At 31.8% G+C, this 26331-nt stretch overlaps 3 protein-coding genes across 8 annotated transcripts; 1 reads left to right on the top strand and 2 right to left on the bottom strand.

Annotated features, from left to right (window-relative positions):
- The first annotated feature begins 1667 nt into the window (after positions 1–1667).
- Positions 1668–14321, top strand: LOC148226116 (zonadhesin-like). Of its 2 annotated transcripts, XM_088204616.1 has the most exons (18): positions 1668–1842; positions 1902–2072; positions 2395–2565; positions 2850–3020; positions 3706–3891; positions 4054–4233; positions 4298–4477; positions 4537–4719; positions 4777–4950; positions 5031–5222; positions 7487–7669; positions 7732–7905; positions 7967–8170; positions 8920–9093; positions 12148–12309; positions 12384–12557; positions 13172–13345; positions 14138–14321. In XM_088204616.1, the coding sequence occupies exons 1-18, from the start codon at positions 1767–1769 to the stop codon at positions 14179–14181; spliced, it is 2973 nt and encodes a 990-aa protein (XP_088060742.1). In that variant the 5' UTR covers positions 1668–1766; the 3' UTR covers positions 14182–14321. The 2 variants fall into 2 exon arrangements, with proteins under 2 accessions (XP_088060742.1, XP_088060743.1); XM_088204617.1 differs by lacking the exons at positions 7487–7669; positions 7732–7905.
- On the bottom strand, positions 14312–18681 carry LOC148226115 (uncharacterized). Its single transcript, XM_088204618.1, has 5 exons — positions 18024–18681; positions 17890–17954; positions 17437–17628; positions 15429–15648; positions 14312–15326 (listed from the first exon to the last, which is right to left on the bottom strand). The coding sequence occupies exons 1-5, from the start codon at positions 18609–18611 to the stop codon at positions 15126–15128; spliced, it is 1266 nt and encodes a 421-aa protein (XP_088060744.1). The 5' UTR covers positions 18612–18681; the 3' UTR covers positions 14312–15125.
- Positions 18682–19882: 1201 nt separating this feature from the next.
- ABCB7 (ATP binding cassette subfamily B member 7) lies at positions 19883–25461 on the bottom strand. Of its 5 annotated transcripts, none has more exons than XM_088204956.1 (13): positions 25302–25460; positions 24728–24848; positions 23330–23463; positions 23067–23271; positions 22830–22996; positions 21878–22007; positions 21657–21805; positions 21392–21566; positions 21161–21318; positions 20928–21091; positions 20724–20853; positions 20273–20548; positions 19883–20187 (listed from the first exon to the last, which is right to left on the bottom strand). In XM_088204956.1, exons 1-13 carry the CDS (start codon positions 25359–25361, stop codon positions 19966–19968), a joined length of 2091 nt encoding a protein of 696 aa, XP_088061082.1. In that variant the 5' UTR covers positions 25362–25460; the 3' UTR covers positions 19883–19965. The 5 variants fall into 5 exon arrangements, with proteins under 5 accessions (XP_088061082.1, XP_088061084.1, XP_088061085.1 ...); XM_088204958.1 differs by having other exon boundaries at positions 23330–23409; XM_088204959.1 differs by having other exon boundaries at positions 23330–23409; positions 24960–25445.
- Between the last annotated feature and the right edge of the window lie 870 nt (positions 25462–26331).

The raw sequence follows: 26331 nt of genomic DNA, 5'->3' as shown, positions 1-26331 counted from the left end.
AAAAAATACTTTAAATAACTGTTTTGGGGCTTTTATTTTAGTCATCTTATGATTTTATTAATTTTTCTGCATCGTCTTTTTGCTTAATATAATATAACTCTGCGCCCATAAAAGTAATGATCTGTATTAAAATCAGGACTATAGGTATTCTTTAAAATTCAAGTAATAAAACTTTTATTTCCATATTGTTCATCTCTTTAAATGTTTTTACTGTTAATTGAGAATTTATTGTTCGATTGATAATCCAGAATTTAGTACTTTATTCACTTGACTTATTTCTAAAACCTTAAATTTGTAATAAAAAAGGTACATATTTTTGGAAAAATGAAAAAAATTTTAAAATACTTTTAATAAAAAATTATAAAAACAAATGTATCTGTGATTTACATATACACATATAAATAAAATATACATAGAAATCCAGAATCCATAAATTATAGATATAACCAAGATTTCTATAATTAAAATTATATTGTCCCAATTCAAAAACAATGAATATGTAATAAATAGTGTTTGCTTTTAATTCTTAAGTAACCCATTCAATCATACCATTCAATATAGACACACACGTTATATTTATAGATTTTTATTCAACACCTTTTTTTGTGTGTGAATAATCTGTTATTTAAGGAATGATCCATAATTCATAATCGATAAGTTTGCATAACCGTCGTATATAATATACATCTAGTCATTTAGTGACAACGTAAACAAAGTCATAAATTACCAATACAATAATACAGCAAATATATTGATTCTCAATAAAAAAAATTCTTAATAAATTCTAAATATTAATATTATGGTTTTTTGGAGGGTCTGAAGTGGATAGTTACTATAATATGAATTTGCTGCTGTTGTCACAGTTAAATGTATACTTACACATAAAATATCATATCCTGTTTTTATCCGTTTCAATATCAGCATTTAAATATTTTCATAAGGAAAAATATTTTATATTTATTTAGAGTTATTACTGTGACGGCAAATATATGCTACAGACGAAAAAAATAATAATATAAGTCCAAATGACATGATCGGTAAGTAACGATATAACTCTATAAATGATTTTCTTTGGCACCCCCAGAGAGCCTGCTTACAAGAAAGAAGGGCACCGAAACTCTCAAACATATCCATTTTTTTAAGATATAAAGCATGAATAATTTAAATAAAATATTACATACTATTAAATTCTCTCTAGATTATTTGGCGATTCTAATGTGAAAGAAACATTATATTCCATTGCTATTTATATCTTTAATTAGAGAATAGGTTAATCACAGTTATTTAATTAATATGTATATATTGTTAGTTCACTGTGCTTAAAATTCAATAAACGGGTAATGTTTGTACTTATTAATAATCGACTAAATATTTTCTTTAAAAATGTGCTACCCAACCCATAGCAGTGATGTATGCAATGCGTGCGGATTTCAATAATGAATTTTCTCGTCACGCGCAGGATATGCTTTGCCTGGGGCTCGTATTAGCTAATATAAATTTGACAGATTCTTAACCGAAACTAATTAGTCGGTATGTAAAAGTTCAAAAAATAATCTTTTTGGAAAAAATTGGGAAACGCTACAATAACAAATTAATCATAAGTGTAAACACGCGCAACCTGAACATATAAACTAATATATAAAAAGGCGCAATAAAAACAGCAAGTCGTGATTTACGAGTCGTGCAGTTCTGGTTTAACGCTGTGCAGTGTCTATTTAATTTGTTTTATTTTTTTTTAAATAGTCTTCGTTGACCAAACACCGAAGATGGGTCTAAGTTTTCTATTCTGTTTTTTGACTCTATCTTTAGCCACAGTTTACAGTCACACTACTTGTGCACCAGGTTGTTAGTTTGTAATTTATTATTATTATAATTGTTTTACATTTTATTTTTGAATTTAGCCTGTGGTGAGAATGAAGTGTATTCAGAATGTGGAAATAATGGATGTCAAAACACATGTGAAAATCCTACTCTATCCTGGGTTTGCAAAGGTATTTGTACCCCCGGATGCATTTGCGCTGAAGGATACCTAAAGGACAAAAATGGAAAATGCGTTCTTCCATGTCATTGTGGTAAGTTATTTATTTTAAAGGTTATGTTATGTCATTTTAATTTTATGCTCAGTGATTGACCTTGGAACTGACTATTGTATTTTTGCACAATAAAACTGTATATAAATTCTATCATAGTACAAATGAACGTAGAAAAATCACTCGTGAACTATATTTAAAAATAGCAATGGATTAGAATTGAAATAAATTATATAAACTCAAAAAAAGTCATTCATCTTTAAGATTTATTGTCTTTATACATACATAAAATACATTTTTCTTGGAATTATAATAATATTTGTTACTCATTTATAAATATATAAAAAAAATATTTTTAATTTAGGATGTGGTGAGAATGAAGTGTATTCAGTATGTGGAAATAATGGCTGTCAAAACACATGCGAAAATCCTACTTTATCCACAATTTGCAAAGGTCCGTGTATTCCTGGATGCATTTGTGCGGAAGGATATTTGAGGGATGCCAACGGAAAATGTGTTCTTCCAAAATATTGTGGTGAGTTAATTATTTTAAAAGTATTTATTATGTCGTGTTAAAATCGAGCAAAGAATTAGAATTTAATTAAAAATGTAAACTCAAAGAATAATTGTCTTAACTGATGTTCTGATCTGATTTTTTTTATATTGATAGCATAAATTTTCTTACTTCGCGACTAAATTTAATTTTTCAGCAATCAATGTTAACGATGTGTTTAATTTTTAAAATAAAATAAATATTCATTTATAAGAAAAAAATTAACACTCGTCATAAATTGGTATTTAATTTTATTTTTAATTTAGGATGTGGTCAGAATGAAGAGTATTCAGAGTGTGGAAATAATGGATGTCAAAACACATGTGAAAATCCTACTCTATCCTGGGCTTGCAAAGGTATTTGCAATCCTGGATGCATTTGCCGAGAAGGATACTTGAGGAATACAGATGGAAAATGCGTTCTTCCGAAAGATTGCGGTAAGTTCTAAATTTTAAATTTATTGTAATTTTGTTTTCCAAACTGAACTCAGTGTTCAACCTTCAATTTGTTTAATATATTTTTTGCCTAATAGTATGTATATAATATTAATGATATATTTTCTCCAATTCGATTAAACGAAACCATTATAAAAATTATTTATATTTCATGAAAAATATACAGCTAGCTATTAATTAAAATTCAGTGACAGGGAAAAAAACAATTTCTTTGAGGGGGTTTATTATCTTGTTATTTGGATTTGAGCTTTCTCCATGTGCACCTAATTATATTAGATGTTAAAAAGTGATTTTAACCATAAAATATTTCATTTTTAAATTTTAGAATAAAATATTTGTAATATGTACTATAATATATACAAAAAAGATGTGCTTTTAATGGTAATACTTAGAGACACGTATTTTGGGCAATTTGCGATAGATGTTAAAATTAATTATATATATGTATATACATATATTTACTAATATTTAGTAAAATTAAAAAATAAAATTATAGATTTTAGAGAAATTGCTGTTTTTTATTTTAAATAATTTAACTCAAAAATATAGTTTTTTTTTATAAAACGTCGTTTTTTGAGGTTCACTTAAATTTTGCAGGTACAAATAACGGTATATGTGTAATAAAAAAAAAATGAATTAATACATAAGAATTAATTAAAATGTTTAGATTGCAAGACATGCGGATTAAACGAGGTTTACAGCGAGTGCGATAACCATCCTTGCCAAAATACATGCGAAGAACCAAACAGGATCGCATCTTGCAGCTACGCAGCAGGATGCTATCCAGGATGTATTTGTAAAGAAGGATTCTTGAGAAACAATAAAGGCGTTTGTGTTCCTGTTTGCACATGTTGTAAGTACATATAATTAAAAATAATAACCATTGGTTTCACAAAGATGAATCATTGCAGAGTTCATTGCATATTATTAATATATACTTATTATTTAGCTGGTTTTTTTAGTCAGAGTTGTTTTTCTCTAAAAGGTCTTAAAATTATTAATTGTTTAATTACAGATACATGCCAAAAAAATGAAATATTTTCCGAATGCAGTGCTCATGGATGTCAAAACACATGTGAAAATCCGAATTTGATCCAAGTTTGCGATCCTGCTCCAGGCTGCTATCCAGGATGCATTTGCAAGCCTGGTTATTTGAGAAATGCTTTTGGTGAATGCGTCAAAGAAAAAAATTGTGGTAAGTCGTGAATTTATATTATTGTGATAAATCTTAAAAATACATTAAAAAATATATTTTTCAGTAAAAAAATGCCCTGGAAAACACGAGGTGTATTCAGAATGCGGTAATAATTCGTGTCAAAAAAATTGCGATACGTACGATATGAACTTAGCTTGTAAACCTATATGTACACCCGGGTGTATTTGTGAAGATGGATATATCAGAAATCAAAAAGGGATATGCGTAAAGCCTGAAGACTGTGGTAAGATTATCATTTTTCTTTCTTAATATCAAAAATCTTAATATAAAATTATATTTCAGATAATAGAAAATGCCCAGGAAAGAACGAAGCATATACAAGTTGCGTTTGCCCTTGTTGCGAGACTTGTGCAACATTAGGCCAAGACATAACCTGCAACTTCTTGGTGTGTAATCCTGGTTGCGACTGTAAACCTGGTTTCTTCCGTAACTCCAAAGGCGTCTGCGTTCCTCCAGAAGAATGCGGTACGAATTAGATTTTTTTTTAATGTTAAAAAATCATTCATAACCACATCCTTTCAGATTGCAAGAAAAATGAAGTGCTCGACTTATGCTATTATTCCTGTCCTCCACAAACTTGCGACGCAATTGGAAAAATGTTCAAGTGTGCAAAATTACCATGCAAACCAGCTTGTAAATGCAAATTTAACTACAGAAGAAACTCTAATGGAATTTGCATTCCAATCAAAAAATGCCGTGAGTCATATATCTTGTATAATATTAATATATGCTTAATTGTGAATCCAAATGTACTAAGTTATTTATTTGTAATTTAGCGTCCATAAAGTGCACTGGTATAAACGAAGTTTATGATCCCTGTCCTCCTGATTGCTTAGACGAGCGATGTGAGAGCTTATATGATCCTTTGATGTGTACTGCTGTTGTACGGGAATGTTCTCCAAGATGTGTCTGCAAGACTGGATATTTGAGGGATAAAAACGGCGTGTGCATCCCGAAGGAGTCATGCCGTAAGTTTACCTAAATTATTATTTTAATGTTAAGTGTAGTGGTCATTGTTAAAAGTATATTTAAAAAGTTTACGAGTAATGCGGACAAGTCAGGTATAAAGCTTTTATTGGAATTTACACACTGCCCATTAAAAAAAAGCTTGTCGTAATATGCGTTAAAAGCGCAATAAATAAAATGTCACTAATGTTTATGACACGCCGACAAATACATTTTGTTCGTAACAATCATAGATTCAAGGGATTAGGTAAAAGTAACTCCAACGGCCTTTCAGGGTCTTTGCTAGTATAAATGCTTTTGTATTTGACGAACGCAACGAAATGACAAGTAAGATTTTGATAAATCTCCACCTATTTAAAATGTGATAGTTATGCAAATATTCTAATAAGGAAGGTGATGAAAATAATCAAATCTAATTACACCCCCAATTCTTCGTAATTGCCCGTCGCGTCGAGAGTGAGCGAGCAAATAAACCTCATCCAATGAGACCAAGCGTATATAAGCGCATATGTAGCGCGCATCAGCACTTTACTTCCAACAATAACTTGGACTGGATGCCCCCGACTTGGGAAGCAAGAAGGTTCCTACAAGCTCGCAAGTAGAGCTACGCTGACCATCAAAAGATTAGGATTATTAAAAAAGCAGCCGCTTCCCCCTTCACATCAACCCTAGTCCATCTTTGACATCCAAAATCAAGAGTTCAACTCGATCTTCGGAAACGATTTTCTTCAGGATCAACTTTTTTGGAATTATATATACATAGATATATAAATATAAACGTTTAGATAAAACTAAGTCTATAAAAATTACACAAGACGTTTTTCAAATAGCAAATAAAATAATGCAAATAGCATTCATTGTGCTCGACAGATTAAAGTGTTTTCGCTTTATTATTATTATTTGGTCAACAAATAATGTATCTAGAAATAGTAAAACATCAATATAAAACTGAAGAACATAATATGTGCTAAAGATGCACGACTCTTTTATTATGAACATCATGATCATAAAAAAAATCACGAAGTATGTTTTATTTTATATTATAAACTTTATGGTCATGGAAAACAAGTCATAAACATCGTGGTCATAAAATGGCAATATGAGGTTTTTTATTGATCACATTGAATGTTTTTCTAAGTCGTGAATTCACCATTTCGCAAATATTTTTCTATTTAGCAGTTGAATTATTTTTGTCTCTATTCTTTATCCAAATAAAATAAGTTGTACCTTTCCGGTTTTAATTGACAATCAAATACTTTTATTCCTATGATGCATATACTAGCGCCACTCACTCCTGATGAGGCTACTTTTTAGCAGGCGCGTACGGCGAGATATGTTCCCTTTCGCTCGCTTGCTTGTTTAGTGACCAGAGTGAGTGAGATATAAGGCCGTGCGTTACATGCGTTTCGCACGTTCTTCTCTCTCACTCACTCTCGTCACTTAACACGCGAGCGAGCGAAAGGTAATGCATCTCACCATACGCGCCTGCTTTTTAGAATAAAAATTTACAAGACTTCGAATTTCTTGCTAATCATTTCTGAATTGTCTAACTTAATATTTTATTTTCTATATGAATGAAGCAATGATCTTCATAGCTAGTGACTTTTTTATATTAAAGCCGACTCAATCTTAAATGAAAATTGCTAGGAATCGATAAAATTCTGATAATAAACACACTATCGCACAGGGCCAGCTCGAGAATGCTTAGCACCCCGGCTAAAAAAACAATTGTCATTTGTGAATTTTTTTCTGAGAAAGCTAAAAAAGGTCGTCATGGAAAATTTTGTTTAACATCCATCTCCGATTTTTTTTAAGAAATCGATGAGATATCGATACCTTGTTAAATATAATTAAATGGCACCCCCATTTGTAGTAATTGGCGCAACTTTTGGGGCTAATGCTCCGGACGACCGCCCAAATGTCTCTCGGGCCGACCCTGCAAGTGAGGTTCAATGCCTCAATCACATATCTATGTATAATGACGTTCATTCAAGCAACCCAGCAAACGATTCAATAAATTATTAACTTATTCTTTAGCCATTATCTTCGTATAGTCAATTGATTAAATGAATTTGGTGTAATTGTAAGCTTCTCAAGATTGCATTGAATATTTTATTGATAAGTGTGCCTCATTAATGCAACCATAGTAGAAAGTTCTGTAAAATATCATTAGTGATGCAGTGAGTAAGAAATCGAATAGAATAAATAGAAGAGTACATTTTTCAATCATAAAAAATTATAAAATAACTTATGAGGTATATTTTAGCCCAACAATGTCCCTTGCCAAATATGATATTCAACCCATGCGGAGACGTTTGTCCAAAAACATGCAAAAACAAAAAATCAAAAAAAAAATGCAAAAAACTGTGCTTAACGACTGGTGCTTGCGTTTGTAAGAAAGGATATGTGAGAGACTATAGAGGCAGATGTATATTGCCTAAAAAATGCCGTAAGTTATTAAATGTGAATATTATTATAATATATAATAAATAAACATTGTTTTGAAAATAGCTACTTGCAAGGGTCGGAATGAATTCTTTGACTGCGGTTCAGCTTGTGATACCACTTGTGCCACTTTGGGAAAACCTTGCCCCATCGTCAATATTATGTGCAACGAAATGTGCTATTGCAAACCAGGATTTGCGAGAAATTACAAAAATATTTGCATACCTATAAAAGACTGCCGTGTGTTTCTATAAAATATTTTTAAAAAATAGGATTTTATTAACTAAAATGTTTTTCACAGCTAAGCAATGCCCTGGAAAGAATCAAGTTTACAATCTCTGCCCTTCAAATTGCCCCCCAGAAGCAACTTGCGCTAGTTATTTATCAGGAATAGTCGTTGACTGTGCTCAGCCAATAGAGACAGTATGCATACCGAGATGCGAATGTGCTCCAGGATATGTAAGAGATATTGAAAATGGAGAATGCGTCGAACCGGAGCAATGTAGTAAGTTTATGAATAATTTGTGTATTTGACACGACAGATGCCTGAGCCCATCAATGCGGCATGCGACACGTCACAATAATTATTGACACCGAGAAGGAAATGACAATAATATCTCGTTGTCAAAATATTAGTCACTTCAAACAAAAATATGATTTATAATCATTTTCGTTTTGACGCAAGTCATATTGATATGTTTATGACGCATGCTGAATTGATAGCCATCCTAAATCAGAAAAATATTTTTTACTTCAACTTAAAAACACGTAAAATAAATACGTACAATAAAGAGTCAGTCCGTAAATTATAATAAATTAATATCTAATAATAATAATACTAAATTTATGGTGACTATATTAAAAAATAAATAAAGGGGCGTTCTAAAGGTATTATAGTATTGTTATCTCAAAATAAAATGCTTGAGATTTATTTTATGGACTGTGTATCTCTACATACAAATATTACAATTTTTACTTTCTCTCCGAATATTAGTCAAAATATATATTAATTATATACTATTTATATACCGTCATTGTGTAGTAAATCTAACGTTGACTCATTGTTTTAAAAAAGCCATAATATTGGGTCATATTTGCTCAGCATGATAAAATACAAACAATTAATTTTTTGATCAAAGTTAGCAAACATAAAAAATTATAGCAAATTGAATTAATAAAACGTGGACTTGTCATTCATTATCTAGCCACACTGTTTAACAAACATCTAAAAAAAATGTATTTTATGATTTTCAGGCTGTTCTGATCCTAATGCTGAATTGGTCAGTTGTCCAAACCCATGTCCTGGTGGGACTTGTGAAAATCCTGAATTTTTCCCTTGTAGAAGAGCATGTATGATCAGAGGCTGTCAGTGTAAAAAAGGATACGTGAAGGATGTGAACGGAAATTGCATATTATTGGAACAATGTCGTAAGTTATGGAAATTAATGATTACGTAATATCTATATTATAAAAGTATATGTATGTGTAAAAAAATTAGTTATAGTTGAAGGCAACCAAGAGATATATTATATATAATAGAACAACTTAATACACGATCCTAGCTTTGGCGTAACATTTTAGCGAAGTATAAAAAGTGAAATTAAAACGTTAAATTTGTAAATAAAAAGATAAAAAGAGGTGGCGATAAAATTATTTTTGTTCCATTTCTTATAAAAAGACATTTAGCTAGTGATCTATTTGTTCATTTACCACTCTTATATTTATTTTTAAAGCAAAGAGAATTTATTTTTCAATTAATTATTGTGTCCAAAAAGGGTACCTTCTTTTATTGTAATGTTATGGGCTAGTACAGTGGTCGGCAAACTTATTGGCCGAAGAGCCAAATATGTACATTACAACGATTCAAAATAGTTCTGAGAGCCAAATCTGTTTTTCAATTTAGTAAACCTTTATTATAATTTTAGACCTTCATTGAATTACAGGTACACTGAATAAAACTTGATTTCACACTTAATAAAGACTTATTCGTTGATAAACAATAATATGAAAGTAAGGTATCCATAAATTTAAATCATGACAATGACTGACAAACACTTAATGCGAACAATGCCTTGCATCTCCTTGGAAAGTTTCAGTAAGTCAGGTTTATATATTGTTGTCTTTAATTTTAGGCATGATTCCAGGTTCTCATCAATAAGACGACTTCTCAGTTTACTCTTGATAAAGTTCATGCTTGAAAAGGATTGTTCGCATGAATATGTAGAACCAAAAAGGGAAAGAACAGCAAACGCAAGTTTTTTCAGCTGATCGTAAGTCAGGAATACTTTTCCAGACGTTGAAAATGATCATGTCTTCATTCTCCAGGTCTTTCAAAGCAGACCACTTGTGTTGTGAACTAAGATCACACTCGTTCTTCTCCAATATTTCCAAATCAATACAAAGACGCTGAAATTTAGAGCTCTATATTTCCTTGTTTTTTAAATCCTGCAATTGTATTTCAAAGTTATCAATGTCAATGCCAAAAGGAGAAAATTTAAACTAAGTTATTGTAGCATTAATAGGATTTTTGACGAATGCTAAGGTCGCTTTGCTGTTTTTAAACTCCTGAAATCTGCTAAGAAATAGCTTCCCTCATATTTAAAATTGTTGTTTTGAAATGGTGTTTGTCAATAGAGTAATTATTTTCTTGGCGATGCTTCAGCAGGCTCGGAAAGTGAAACAATGTTTCCCTTTCAAAATCTTGAGCAAAAAGGGATAATTTGTTTTCGAATGAAATGACTTCCTCTAACATCGAAAAAATTGTGCTTCCTTTTCCTTGTATTTTACGGTTAAGCTGACTTAGATGAGACGTAACGTCTACCATTAAATGAAAGTTTTGGATCCACTAATTGTCTGTAATTTCTGGATCTCCCTTCTCAAGGAGAAATGCTTCAATATCTGGCAATAGGGACGCGAAACGTTTTAAAACGTTCCCATTTGATAATCATCGAACCTTGTTATGAAGCGTACTCACTCTCCATTTCAACTAAAAATTCTTTGAATTGATGAGATTAAGAGCTTTAGCTACAATGGAGTTGATAATCGTGATCACTAATCTCATAACTTTACTAATTTCTTCCGGAAATGTCTGCGCACAAAGCGCTTCTTGGTGAATAATGCAATGATAAACCAATATCTCGTGATTAATTTTTTCTTTCAAAATTGCAACAAACTCTTTTCTGACGCCGATCATACTTTTGGCTCCGTCTGTAGCCACCAAATACGCAGATTGACAACTGTCATACTACTACGCTGCGCTGCGCCCCTACCGGACGAAACATGTACTACATCAACGCTCACGCATACATTCAACGTTGCATGGAAAGGACACTTGACCAGAATTAGCGCCCGTGCCCGTGGATATTTGTGCAAGAGCCGCACTCAAGGAGCCAAAGAGCCGCATGCGGCTCCGGAGCCGCACTTTGCCGACCCCTGGGCTAGTAGATCAAATTATATAAACCATAGAGCAATTGCTGCAATTTTTAGATAAATATTTTGGTGGTCTCAAGCTTTTATTTTTTTTAGTTTTATAAATTAAACATTATTTTAATATTTGTCTTTACGATATGGAAGGTAATCATGTTTTTCTGATCGAAATTTAGAATCTAAAGTTAGACTATACACTTTAGCTAATTTGTTGATGGTAAAGTTTTTTCCATTTACGAGTTTAATACGACAATTTCAATGAAAGTCATTTTAAAATAATTTTAACTCGATTAAATTTTTATACTAGTAAATTACAATTTATGTGGTTTAGTTGACAAATCACTCGTAAATAGTAAGGTGCTAAAATCGCTCTTTGGAGAACGCTAGCAGAAAGATTTGTACTATTTGTGGCTATTCCCTTCTACCGTTGTATGTATAGACTTGTTTGGCTAAAATTGAGATGCTATTCGAGGCTTGATAATGTTTATTGAACACTAATGGTTATATAATAATATAAGAATGTTGAACCGTTGTTGGGGATTACTAATCGATAACATGTGTTTATTCTGATGCATCTTACCATAGTTATGGCCCTGTGTAGTTCGGCAGGTCAGGTCGGAGAGGGGCCATCTATCTGCTAGCTCTCGCGGTCGATCGGTCGCTTTGGTTTAAAATATATATTTTGAAAGCACTGGGTCAATGTTTTTTCTTCTCTCCATGGCAACGCGCACATATTTTGATCTAAACGGCCTTTCACGCACATTCCCTTGTTTATTGTATATATTTATTTTTAAATCTTTCGTGCATATTTATATTTTTAATTATTTTTTTAGTAGATCAGTTCGTAATTGATTTATCTTCCGAGAATAATACAGATTGTAATATTAATATATATATATATATATATATATATATATATATATATATATATATATATATATATATATATATATATATATATATATATATATACATAATTTTGACATATTCTATGATACTATATATGAATTTATATTGTAGTATTTCAATTTATTTCATATAACCTTTTTTAAACAGCTAAGCCATGTGGTGATAACGAAGTGTACAAATGTGGCTCTGTATGTCCAGCAACATGCGATAACAGAAATCCTGCATGTACAAAGCAATGCGTTTATGGATGTTTCTGTAAAGAAGGTTATATACTCAACAATGGTGTTTGCATTCTAATTGAAGACTGTCGTAAGAACATTACTTTTCAGTTAATCTTTTATGTTCTTAAAAACAATTTTTTTTAATTTTATTTTTTAATACAGCTTCTGAATGTCCTGCCGATGAAATATATATGGAGTGTGGTACAGCATGCCCGGCTACCTGTGAAAATTATGGAAAAAGTATAATGTGCACCTTCCAGTGCGTATCAGGATGCTTCTGCAAGACGGGACTAGTCAGAGATTGTAACGGAAAATGCATCAAACCAGAGAATTGCCGTAAGTATTTATACACCAACAGCTCTTTGATGCTAAACATGTATGTTCAAGTAATGAAAGGATGCTTTTCTCTATCCAATCAGTTCTTAATAAGGCGTGTTTTGAATATTCATAGAAAAAAATGTCTCTGGTTTCTAAAATTACTTTTTTACATAGAGCAGCGTATATAATTTAAGTTATTGCGATTCAATTCTTGTCGATGTTTACATTTTACGCAGCTCATTTTAAATAACTTAGCAACTCATAGCTGTATTGTGAATTGCGCCATGTATAATGCATACTGAATCACACAATTTAAATTATTTGCTTTAATTAAATTTAGTAAAAAAGCCACTTGTTTATTATTATCAAAAAAAAAAACGGCAAGCGAAAATGCATACAAACTTTTTTAATCCTGATCAACAATCAAGTCACACAGCTAATGTTTTCTGTAAACAGAAAACATTGAAAACCAATTGATTTTGGATAAAACCAAACTGAATAACGCCTTCTAATCAAATTCGTTAAGTACGGTACATTAGATTTTTTAATGGATACTGTACTCGTTGTTTAGAATTGTTCATATTTTTGAAATAGTCACTCACCTAAATTCAAGTTCTGAATATTATTTGCAGCAATCAAGTGCACAGGACCGAACGAAGAATATCAGGAATGCGGAACTGCCTGTCCATTGACTTGCGAAAACAAAAATAAAAATATAATTTGTACAGAGCAATGTGTGAAGGGTTGCTTCTGCAAAAAAGGATACGTCCGCAAAAACAAAATATGCGTTAAACCAGAAGAATGTGGTGAGTATTACAGTAGAATACGATGATTAATATTAGGAAAGCAAAGAAAATACATAATAAGCATTTTATTTTGGGGTTAATTTATAATAACGTAAGAATACTTCTTTATTCATTTATAATCATAGTAAAAATATACATTAATGGATTTAGTTAACTTGGGAACAGTTTCTTAAATCAATTTTATAATAAAATAATCCGTGACTTATTGAAAATGGGATTTCATTTCCCTTTTCAGTGTGACTATCTCAGTTCAGATTACTTTTATTTGATTAAAACCATTAAGACATTAATTTATAATCGCATTGTTTCTGCAAGACTAACCCTCATTTTCACACATGATTTAGCAGGTGCGCGCGTTGACGAAGCGTCTATTTATAGGCCTTTATATAGCATATTTAAAAACAAATTTATTAATCGTCGTTTCCCACAATTAGTTTTTCAACATCAAATATGAGATTTGCTCAATTCAACTTTTTTTGTTTCTTTCAATCTCACTCTTTATATTTACAACATATAAACTATAAGTACACTTGCTTTTTGAAATTCAATGATATTTGATTTGATATAAAAGCGGTTCATTATTTAAATCCCGGATTGACCTAATAAAAATATTCATAATTTATATTATATAATAATTTTATATTTATTTAAAATATCACAGTATATTGTTACGCACTAGCTTACTGCGCTGAAACTGACAGCTGTTATTAATGTAATATATTAAGTCAATCCGAGAATTAATATTCAAAACTTCCCTAACATTTTATAACATTTATTATTTAAACATTTCAGGATGTGGAGAAAACGGACTGCTTTCAACGACCAAAAAAATTTAAGAATTCAATCATCTAAATTGATGTTAAACCAGGATGCATTTATAAAACTGAATATGTCCGAGTAACACCAGGTGGAAAGTGCATCGAAATTGTAAATTACCCATGTTAAAAATTTAGAATAAATAAATTCTTTCGAATAATTAAAATTTTTATTATAAAAAATACGAGCTACAATAATTTTTTTAAGATATGAAGACTTTAGAATAAATTTATATTATTTGAAGAAATTTCTCTTTCCATAATTATTCATCGGTTTTACTAGAGCTTTACTTTTTTTTAATGTCTCAAAAGTCAAACCATCTTCATCGCCTCTATCAATAGCGTTCAAAGTAGCCAACAATTTCTTCTTCTTCTCCTCGTCTAAATTTGTTGTTTTATTTTTCAAACCCTTCGCATTGTTATTTATCTCTGAATTCTTCTTACTTTCCGATTGTAACACTGAAGAATTTCTAGAATCATCTTTAGTCAACCCATCTATAGCATCGCTGACAATATTATCGCAGAAATTGTCCAACATATCTTCTATCAAGTCCCTCTCGTGCTTCTCTTCCTTGAAATCCAAAACAGTTGCATTGCTATGACCAGTTATATTTTCCAACTCGTCATTTAATACAACGTTATCTACAAAGTCTTCATTCGACTTCATATTTTCTACTAATGTACTCTCTTCTTCATATAATAATTTATGTTTATCTTTCATTTCGTTCATTTTATAAACATTAGATATTGTATTGTCAATAGGTTTAATTTCAATTTGCTCATTTTCTAGATATACAAGATCGCTCATATCAGTTCCAGTATCATTTTTTGTTACAAGTAATTCTTTTTCGGTTGTTACGAGAGTTTGAGATTCTGTATTTTCACTCTTCTTCTCGTCTATTGTGACGGTAGATCCAAATGTGTTAATCAATTTTATAGATAAATTTGAAGATGTCTGCAACCAATTATATATTTTTATTTAACTTATAAACATACTTTATAACAATATAATAACATACGTGACTATTTGGCAGTGAGCTTTCATTTAGAGGTAGATAAAAATTTACTAATCCTTCATCAACTGTCTTATTGATCGTTTCAATCTTTGTTTTCACTACTTTAGGACTTCTTCTAATAGCAGCAACAGCAATTAATTTATCTTTTTTCTGGAAACAAAAAGAATGTGATGTTTAATGAAAACAGTAGAACATAGGGAACACAGGGATAAGTAAAATTATATTAAACGTGTAACTATGCAAAAAAATTACCTCTAGCATTTCTGTAAGCTTTTCGCAATACTTGATACTGTCGTTAAACTGTGTCTTGGTCTCCTTGTGCTTTGCAATCTCAGCATTCAGCTTATGCTTGTAATTTCGACCTTCTATAGAAATCTTTCTCTGCAATGTTGTTATAGTTTCATTCTGTCTATCTATAGTGTTGTATAGATCGGCCACTTGCTTTTGCAAATGTTCACGCTCACCTAGTTTCCTAAAATCATCGATAAAAACTATTATTTTTTTTTCAAAATATGAAAAATTTAAACGTGCGATAAATTTTTTTTTACTAGAGTGAAGAAACAGGCATGAAGCACAAAAGCACAGCAGTAGCTTAAAATAGTCGCAGAAAAGTGTATCAACACTATGATATGATATTTTTTAAGTAGTAAAGGGGTGAAACCAAATAAAATTCGCCAACAAATACAAGTTATGCTTAATTATGCATATCTGTTAGTCCAGCTTTAAAATGGTATGAGTTTTGTAGCAAACTCTTCTCGGTCAGGTCAGGTTCACCAAAAAGGGAACACAGTTGAAGACAACGTGAAGGAAAGTAACCGAGTAAACTTTGAGATTAGTCCTAGATCATGGAACAACACGTTGTACAGTAAACTGTACAAGTTTACTGTACAGTGTATCTGCAAGATGAATACACATCAGCTGAGTGTCTGCATGGACTTTTGTAGTACTTTGAAGCTAACGTTGAGTATTACTGGAGATCATCTGGAAACCGAGAGAGCGAGAAAATGGCGTTTAAAGTTCTCACCAAAACGCGAGTGGTAAATTTGGAGCACAATGTCATACGTAGATCTCCGCAATAATAATTATCGCTATAAACAGAAATAGTTCAGTATTAAAGGATTTTTTATATTCAATATATACGTTCTAGCTCGATTTTAATTCATCATCACGATATTCATCCGTGGGATTAGGAAAATCTAGGAAAACCTAATCTGTGATGATCGATCAAAACTATAATTATATAATAATCAATAATTTCAATCTCCCAGATACAAATAAATAAAAATAACAGCCATATGAGATGCGAACGCAGGTCTTTCAAGAAATGGTCACCTACTTATACCACTATCGTGCTGGTAATAACGACATAAACAGATGTTTTATTGCAACTTGCCCCCAGTGATTTTTTACATATGTATATGAATCGCTAAAACAGGCGATGGGAGGAAAAAGTTTCAGGCCCGACGAAAAGTTGCAACAAGTAATTCACATATGGTTACGCACTCTATCAAAATATTTTTTTATGTATTCATGCTTTGTCTGCGTACAATAAATGTATTTTTTTAATATAAAAATAATACGGATGGGGGGTGGTTCTTCTTCGTATACTCGTGCAGTATATAAATACAAACGATCCTTTGCACAAGAGGAATACGTAACCAAAGCGTCGAACCACGTCGTAATTACCCTCGAAGAGAGAATCTATATTTCTTTTGTGCATTACGGTTGCGCAAACAATACGCCATTGGGCGACAAAAAAAGCACTTTGCATTATTTGATCTTCGAAATGTCCATCTAGGAAACTTCACTTTAAAGGCGTGGACATATTTCGTTGGTTGAATAAACGAAGGCAACAATTACTTAAATGATGTGTGGCTGTGATTCGCTGGGAACCCCGCCAACCTACTATACAAAAGGCCCATCTCCAAAGGACTAGGAGAGATAGACATTGAGAGACATCAGCAGAGACTGTAGAGCATCTCACAGACTGCAGAACGGCACACGAGAGACACTTCGATCATTGCCACGTTCTGCTACCAGAGACCTCAGATGACCATCCCGAGAACATCATTTAACCGCCAGCTTCTCCACCAGTGCTCGAAGAAAAGCACATATACTTCCACAATAGTTTGTTTCGATATATGTAATACTAAATAAATTGTTACCAGCTTTCCGAGGTCTATTTCTGGCTGCGAAGTCACGCCCCCTATAGCTAGAAACCTTAAATTACTAAATACTAAAATATATATCAATCACATACATGTCTTTACTAAGTGCCAATAAACGTTTGTGCTCATCGTTAAGCTGTTGCAGTTCACTATCTTTATCTTTCAGTTTCTGTGACGTGTCTTTGAATTGTTTTTTCAAATGTTTATGTTTCGACTGCCATAATTTTATTTCTTCACCGTGACTATTCAATAGTTTTGGTATATCACCGTCGTCGCCTTCGTATCTGTAGATACAATTAAACAATCAAAAAATATATTTTATGATTTATAAAAGCTTACGCAGTTGTGTTCGCATTTTTATTCAAATTTCGGTAAAGTTATTATATATAGAAAAATAATGTGAAATCATCCGCTTTTTGATGTTGTTTATTATTATTTTTTAACTATATAATAAAATATCTACATTTCTATTTATGTAATTGCTAAATTCTGATTATATTATAAGTCGAATTCGCGATACTTTTAACCAATAAAATTGAACGTACCTTTGTAAAGCTGAATCTAAACGCTTTTGCAAGTTGCGCAACAAACGATTTTCGTTTGAGAGTTCCTGAGAATATATTCAATAAAATTATAAATGTACATGTAACTTCAGTTATTCAGGAAGTACTATACTTACGTTCAAATGGAAGTGAGCATTCGATAGTTGATTTTGTAACTGTTTTAGTTTGTGGTCTTTGGCAGATAGAAGTCGTTTGGCGATTACTTTTTGACTTGATAAGCTTCCACTATTTTCCTGCTGTGAAAGCATGTTTGTTGTCGATCGATTCAGCAGTGGATGAAGTTGTCGTCTTTTGTTAAAAGCGCACGGTAATTTAAATTTTTGCTGGTTGTCGACGTTTGAGCTGTAATAATAAAAAAATAGTAATACAATATGGCGCGACATGATAAGATGCTTTGCGACGGTGCCTCGTTTTTCGCGAATAATTCGTTGCACATTACAATTCAAGACTTTATATGAAAAAGTCACAATGTCCACTTTTTTCGAAATTTGTTTGTTAGTTGAACATTGAACACCCCATGAATAACTCTCAACGTTTTTTTTAATTGTATGAAGGTCACGAAGGTAATCAGAGCGATGAAGGAATCGGGAATAACGATAGAGCGGCGGCGGAGAGCACAATTTACTTGTGTTGACATCTGGTAATGTTGCGAGCTCAACCAAATAAGTTGGCACTAAAACATAATGATAATGAACTGCCGACATGCGAATGACATATCGACTAGTTGTACCAATGTTCAGCGTCACAGCAATAACAACACTTAAAGATAACACTATTGCCCAGGGACGCAATTTGGGAGGGGAAAGAGGCGGGTGGGGGCATTTACCATCACCCCCCTTGAATTAGGCCAAAAATGTATGTTATTTAATTAAATACTATGAATCTTAATGTAATAGAAATATTAAAAAAACCTAAATGACAACCCTGATTCTAAACCAGAAATTCCCTGGTTATCCTGGTTATAGAATATTAAAAAAACTGTTTCAAATCTATCCCGAAAATATTTATAAAAATCTCTTTTCAGTGAAATTATATCGGATTACGTTTTCACCTAGATCGATTCTGCAACACTTCAAAGTGTGTTCGTAATGCTTTTTATACAAAACAATAGATTTCGTTCATACAATATATATGTACTATAAAAATAATGATTTATACTAAATGGTTTTATTACAATTTGTGGCGAACCTTTCTATTGCCTTTTTCTCGCCTTGAATGCGATAAAACGAAGACATGTCCTTCAACTTTTATAAATTATCACAATATTAACTTGTACATGTTAAAGTGGAAACTCAGATAAACTCGTAGTTTGTTTCTATGTCTGTCGTTATGGCAACTGTTTTTGGTCTTAACAAAAATTATGGCGTAACATTATAAAATGAGAGATCAGTTCACACCAAATATATTTTATTGATTTAAACCCAAGGAAAAGATAATTAAATTAAATAATGAAATTTACTCCGAAAACTCAAGAAATAACTTATTTAAATAAATTCATATAGATCCATATTCATATATAAAATGGTATAGTCATTATTGTTATGGCACTGCAGACCGGAGTGGGCCTTGGTTTATCAAGTTATGAAAATGGATAATATTTATATTCCTGTGTACAAGAATCTGAGAAACCTTTTCTATTAAAAGTGAGCCAAATGCATTTTTTGGTAATCAGGCCAGAGAAGTATGCTTAAAGGTATTGCGCACTAGGTGATATTATAATACAAGGCACACGGTGCCCTCGATTGATATGCATATCACAAGACAAATCCTAACATCATCGAGGTTTTATTTCATATGGATATTGCTGATAGACACTTAAATCGGTCACTACTTCAATGCGTGATGAAGCACATTGTTATCTATTTTATAATCAAATTTAAGTTGTGTTCTTTCATGAATAATAAACCAAAAATAATATTTATTCACAAAGTAAGTATCTAAAAAAATCTAACTAAACTAAATAAAAGATCAAATGTTAATAAAAATATATATATTCATATATTAAAATAACAGTAACAACAACATATACAATTTGCTAGTTTATTAGACAATCGCTCGTTATCTAATCTCCTTGATTTTGTCACTTTGATTCTGTCTTCTCCACATTTTAGCATATAATGAATTTGGATTATCTAGCAACGTTTCATGCGTTCCCCTTTCACTTATGCTTCCATTTTCTAAAACGAATATCTCGTCAGCATCCATCACCGTCGAGAGGCGATGAGCGATACAAATCGAAGTTCTACCCTCAGTCGCTCTTCCCAAAGCTTGCAGAATGTTCTGAAACAATTTTGTATTATTATTGTAGGATACGTTTTATACAATTTCTAGCGTCACTATAACCACAAGAGTTCTTGATACTAACATATTCAGTGAGGGAATCTAGACTAGAAGTTGCCTCGTCGAATATCAATATAGGCGAGTTTTTTAGAATGGCACGAGCGATAGCGACTCTTTGTTTTTCTCCACCGGATAATTTCAATCCTCTCTCGCCGACTTTAGTTTCATATCCGTGAGGCCATCTCAATATGGAGTCGTGAAGTTCGGCCATCTTGGCCGCATTGTGGATATCCTCATCTGATTTTGATAGATCACCATAGTGTAGATTGTAGCGTATCGTATCGTGAAACAATACAGAATCCTAAAATTAATTATAAAACATTTTTGTCCTCTTCAATTCAAAACATTTACACATTATTATGCAGCCCAGTTAATAAAAATAAACCACAAAAATTATTGTGTTATTAAATCTTATTTGTCACACCTTCATTATAATCTTATCCAATTAAATGACATAAAAAATAAATAAATATAACCTGTGGTACGATGGCAATTGCTTTCCTTAAGCTGTTGATGTCTACTTCCTTTATGTTTTGATTACCGACGTATATTTCACCCGATTGTGGCTCATAAAATCTGAACAATAATCTGACCATCGACGATTTTCTAAAATATTTAAATTAGCACATATTTTATTAACAATATATAAATCCAAAAAACAACATTGACAAATAACATACCCTGAACCAGAACCACCGACGAATGCTATTTTCTTACCAGGGGTGATGGTGAAGTCTAAATTGTTAAAAATAGGTTTACCAGGCTCATACGCAAAATTTATATTTTTAAAGGTGATTGACGCATCTGTTCTGCTTACGTTCAATAGCGGAGAATTTGAATGGCTCTAAAATATAAAATAAGGTTAGTATAATCGTATTGATTAATTTTATAGCAATTAAATTTAAAGATAAACCTTAATCAGACTATCTACTGTCATTAGAGTGAACATTGTTTGCATGTCAATCAAAGCTTGTCTTATTTCTCTGTAAACAGAGCCTAAGAAACCCAAGGGAATCGATAGCTGGAATAGCAATCCATTCACCATGACCAAATCGCCTACAGTCATATTTCCTAAAATAAGATAATAACATTTTAGAATATATTTGTATAATTATGTGCATCTTATTATAATTAGAGACTTTACCTTTGATTATCTCATTGGCTGTTAAAACCATTATGGTACTGAGGGCCGCGCTGAATATGGCATTTTGACCAAAATTTAACAGAGCTAAGCTTGACGACGTCTTTAGAGAAGCGACTTCATACTTTTTTAAGCTCTCGTCGTACCTCCTCAATTCGTAAGCTTCGTTGTTGAAATACTGAAATTTATTTTAAGATAAGATTAAGGTAGAAAGCTGATATGTTGTATATATTTTTTTTTATAATAATATTCGGAACGATATTTACACCTTAACAGTTTCAAAGTTAATCAAAGAATCTATGGCTTTGTTTCCAGCTTCGTTCTCAGCTTGATTCATGTGTACTCGGAATTTAGTTCTCCACTGAGTCACGCCCAAAGTGTACAAAGCATAAATCGATACACAACCGAAGGAAACTCCTGAAATTTGTAAATGGATTTAGGATAAAAGTATGAATACGTACTATTAAACTGCGGAATCAGATAGTTTACCTGCGAATGCTAGTCCTCCTTTGAGTCCCAATATAGTTGACACCAAAGCCAGTTCAAATACGGTTGGTACAACATTGAACACCATAGCGGTTAATACAAAGTTAATAGCCCGAGATCCTCTATCTATTGTCTAAAAATACAAAAAAGAAGTTTTAATAATAAAAAATACAGAATCAATTTTCTACACAATGTCAACAATATCCTCGCAGATGAATTTAAGATTCACAGTTGTTTTATTCAATAGTAGAAATCTTAGAGGACAATTTAAATGAGCAATATATAAAATAATTGTTTGTGCAGTACTTTTGAACAGATTAGGTGCATTGGTCAGAACAGTGAACACCCCATGAATAACTCTGTAACTAATCATTTTCTGAAGATTTACCATAAAAAAATTGCTTTATGGAACAAAGTATTTATTTAAATGCACATACATTTTAAAATAATTCCCTGTTAGATTTAGGACTAGTGATTGGATAGAGCAAACCGAAAACTTCTGTCTCTTACATTTCGCTAAGTACGGGAGGGAACGTTGTCTTATTGAAAACATATCGCATGGACTATTTTTGAAAATATATTTCACAAGTAATGCATTAAATTGGATTCAAACAATAAAGTTTAGGAACTGTGGAAATCATTTCCCGATAGACCACCATTACTCCTCAATAAATAACTGTAGTATAAGATAAATCAGTACTGAACAGTTTTTATAATATAAATCGCCATAACTCAGTATCGCCATAGTCTCAGTAAATCAATAGTAAATCAATGAATATACAAAGTCGTCTTAATAAGTCTCATATATAATTTCGTAGCAATGCGCAACATAGAAATAAGAGCGGCGGTTTATTGAGAAAATCGCTAGTTTTCTTCTAATTTTAAAATCTATCATTCTAAAACTTTAAAATAATAAATAAGTATGACATGTGATTAAAAAATAGATTTACAATACCTTCGAGAGAGCCCCCGTTTGTTTCGACAAGTGAAAGTTTAGATCCAGATTGTGTAAGTGAGTGAAAACATTACATGCTAGTTTCCTTATGGAATGCTGTGCTACATGTGCGAATACCGCATTTCTCAACTCGTTAAGTCCGGCAGAGCCAGCTCTGGCTATGCCATCTGAAACGCAAACCAAAATAATATAAAGCAAGTAAACTACATTATTCTATTTGAATATAAAAACACCCACATCCAACCATTAAGCTAAATCCTGCCGTGCCTAAAGCTTGAGGAACGGTCGCCATACCCATGAGTGTCTCTCCATTCACCATTAACGAATTGTTGATGTTATCCACGCCGTACTTAAATATGAAAGGAACCGACACGTTCAAGACCTTAGCTCCGACCAGCAGCGACATAGACAACTTCACTCTGCCTCTAATGTAAGCGTCATCCTAAAATATAGAGCAAAATAAAGTTGTTGTAGATTTTTGTATTGGTTATCATGTGTACCTTGGGCCATATGTAGGCCAACATTCCTCGAAGCATGTCCTTCGACGTGACACTCTTGACATCGTGGCCAAGAGAGACATCTTCATGAGACAAAAATGATGTACCTGGATGAAAGCAGTCTCTTTTTTGGATACCTAATAGAAAGTGATATCAAGGTATCAGAGGTTGTTACGGATAAAAGGAGTCGAGTCAGGTTCAGGTGCAAACAAAACTCAGGATGTAGAGGTTAAAAGTGTGGGGGTGAACGTGATTAGACACTGCAATCATCCAACGGTGTTAAAGCAAATAAAGAAATGGTAAACATAAAAATATGATTTAACAACAAGCATTAGGATAAGTTTCATAAAAGACAAACATAAAAATAATGTTGAACATTCAAATATGATTCGCGAATATTGCTACTAAAATAAATATGGATTTGGCGAGCTTGGATTGTGGATTGTAAAATCAAAACAATTTTTTCTTAAATTTTTTATTAGTGCAAACAGATGGTCTCTTTTCATCGTCATTAACGACACTTTATCGTACTTTTTGTCTGTTTGTGATGAATTTCATCAGAAGTTTTTTATTTCGCTTTTGGAACTCACAAATATACTTTAAGCATACAATACATTACAATAGTTTTTGTGTTTTATTTTTGCTACTCATCTGTGATCTTTTTTATATAAATAATGTTTTTAAGCCTAGCGGAATTTGTATGTTCTACGTATAGTTCTTAACTTATTACAAAAAAAATCCGCAAAAAATCATTAAGATTAGCTAGATGATCAATAACCAGAAGGGATGTGGGCTTTCTCAATTCTCAAGGGGTATAAAAGTTCAAGCACAGCTTTACTGTATTTACTTTCATCAGAAATATACTTTCTTCCCACTTCAGTCAGAACCTGCTATCATTTCGCTTCTGAGACCAAATTTGTGATTTAAAAATAATTAGCTAGGTATGGTATGTAAAACAAAGTTTATAATTAATGCTACGATTGAACCCATAAATATAAATATATATAGGTTTTTGCAATTTTTATTCCCTGCCCCACACCCATGTCCCATACGAAACTTCAACTACAATTATGCTATTTTTAATCCTCCCATTTGGTATCAATATTCACGAATCGCCTTTACATATACATATATAATACAATATAGAGACAAATTGCTTAAATATAATTCTAAAAATAACTAATAATCATAAAACATAGCATTGAAGATCAATAGGAATTTAAAAAAAATCAAATGAATGACTTTGTACAAGTTACACTATTTAACTATTATTCATTCATTTTCTAAAGTAATTATACAAGCAGAATTTTTTTATGAAAAACAATGCACTATTCATAAGCTTTATGTTTGAAGCAATGAACTTTTTTTGAATTTGTGTAATAAAATGAATTAATTGTTTACCATTAATGATTTTATTTTGTTTGGTGCGACGATTTAGAACTGCAGATAATATGCTATTGCCAAATTTTGGTTTTCCATCTTTGCCTTGTGGTACATCGCTCTTTGGAACCGATGAACTTGCCTTAAATAACAACAATAAAATAGTGTTAAAGATAAATATGTAATGATTTTATCAACAATGACCTTTAACATTAGTAAAGTTAGAATATGACAATATAAATAAAATGTTTACCTCTCATAGTATGTACATAGTATTCGTCGAAAAAATCACACCATCAATTCGCAGTGAAAAGTTGTCAGGTATTTGGTACTAATCATGTTTTGACAGCCTTACGATAATGTACATAATATGTCATGTCCATGTAACAAAATTGTATGTATGTGAGGTGAAAAATAAATGCTAATTCTCTCATTTACTAATGTGACATTTACATAATACTTCATAATGGATTGAATTGGCAATTTAATAACTTTTCATTGAAATGCATAGTAGATAATTATCAATTAGAGTAGGAATTAGTGAAATGGAAAGGTGGTGCTATTGAAATGAAAAAATATAGTTAGATCCACGTACTCTGATGCAGGACGAGAGGAAAAGACGAGTCGAAGGTGGCGGCCAACGAACTCGCAGCATCTTACATAAGTTATCGTCGAATTTGACACTTGCTCCGATCGCTGACAGATGTAATTGTGTTACCAAGCTAGCAAAACATTCAGTGCTGTTAATGTTCTGGGGGTAATATTGAACTAAATATAGTCTAAATTCGTTAATAAAATAATTTAATAAACATAATAATATATATATAATCCTATAAAATTATTTATTTGATTAATTTTAATAAATGTGGGAAAAATGGCAATCAAATGTACCAAACGTGTTATAAAAATCAGTAAGCACAACTAACGATTTACCTTCAGTTCTTATTGCCCATAAATTTTTCTAATAAACGTTCATTTTTAGGCATACTGAAAATTAACATTATGGTAACATCAATGGATTTTAATATGATATTTATATCATTTACATATAGTAATTCGAATAGCCAATATAAATTACTAAATAAATCTGAAACTTTTACTAATTCAAGTATTTTGGAAAGCAAATATGCATCTTAATTTGTTGTTTAATTATGTCACAGGTATAAGGAAGGGGTCAACGGTATTGTAACATTGTGAAACAATAATTTATAGAAACCGCCTTAGAGCGAATTCTTAAACAGACGGATGGTGACGGATGGCAATTATATACAGATTGATCCGCTGCAGTAGTATTTTTTTATTAAATGGATATAGAGTTCACATGTTTGAGTGAACGGTGGACGATGCACCACCTGGCGTTGTCTTCCTGTCGATGTCCACCAAAAAAACGTGCTACCCCCGCTGCCGCCACAACGTGTTATCAGAGTGCCGCCAAGTTTTAGCCATAATGAATAAATAAATATGTAGGCCCTCGCAATAGCATAGAAAATATTTGAAGTGTTACTGTGTGTGATTTTATTATTTTTATATTCATAGGCCAAAGGTTAAATAGCCATTGCTTAGAATATTCTGATAGTAGTATAAAAAATAGTATATTGAAAATGTAGATAAATTTTATAAGAAAA

The sequence above is a fragment of the Plectrocnemia conspersa genome, unplaced genomic scaffold (assembly GCF_051122295.1).
Source record: "Plectrocnemia conspersa isolate PC_06_02 unplaced genomic scaffold, ASM5112229v1 ptg000014l, whole genome shotgun sequence".
Lineage (NCBI taxonomy): Eukaryota > Metazoa > Arthropoda > Insecta > Trichoptera > Polycentropodidae > Plectrocnemia > Plectrocnemia conspersa.
Note: the sequence above shows the minus strand (reverse complement) of the source record. Positions and strands in the feature narration are given on the sequence as shown.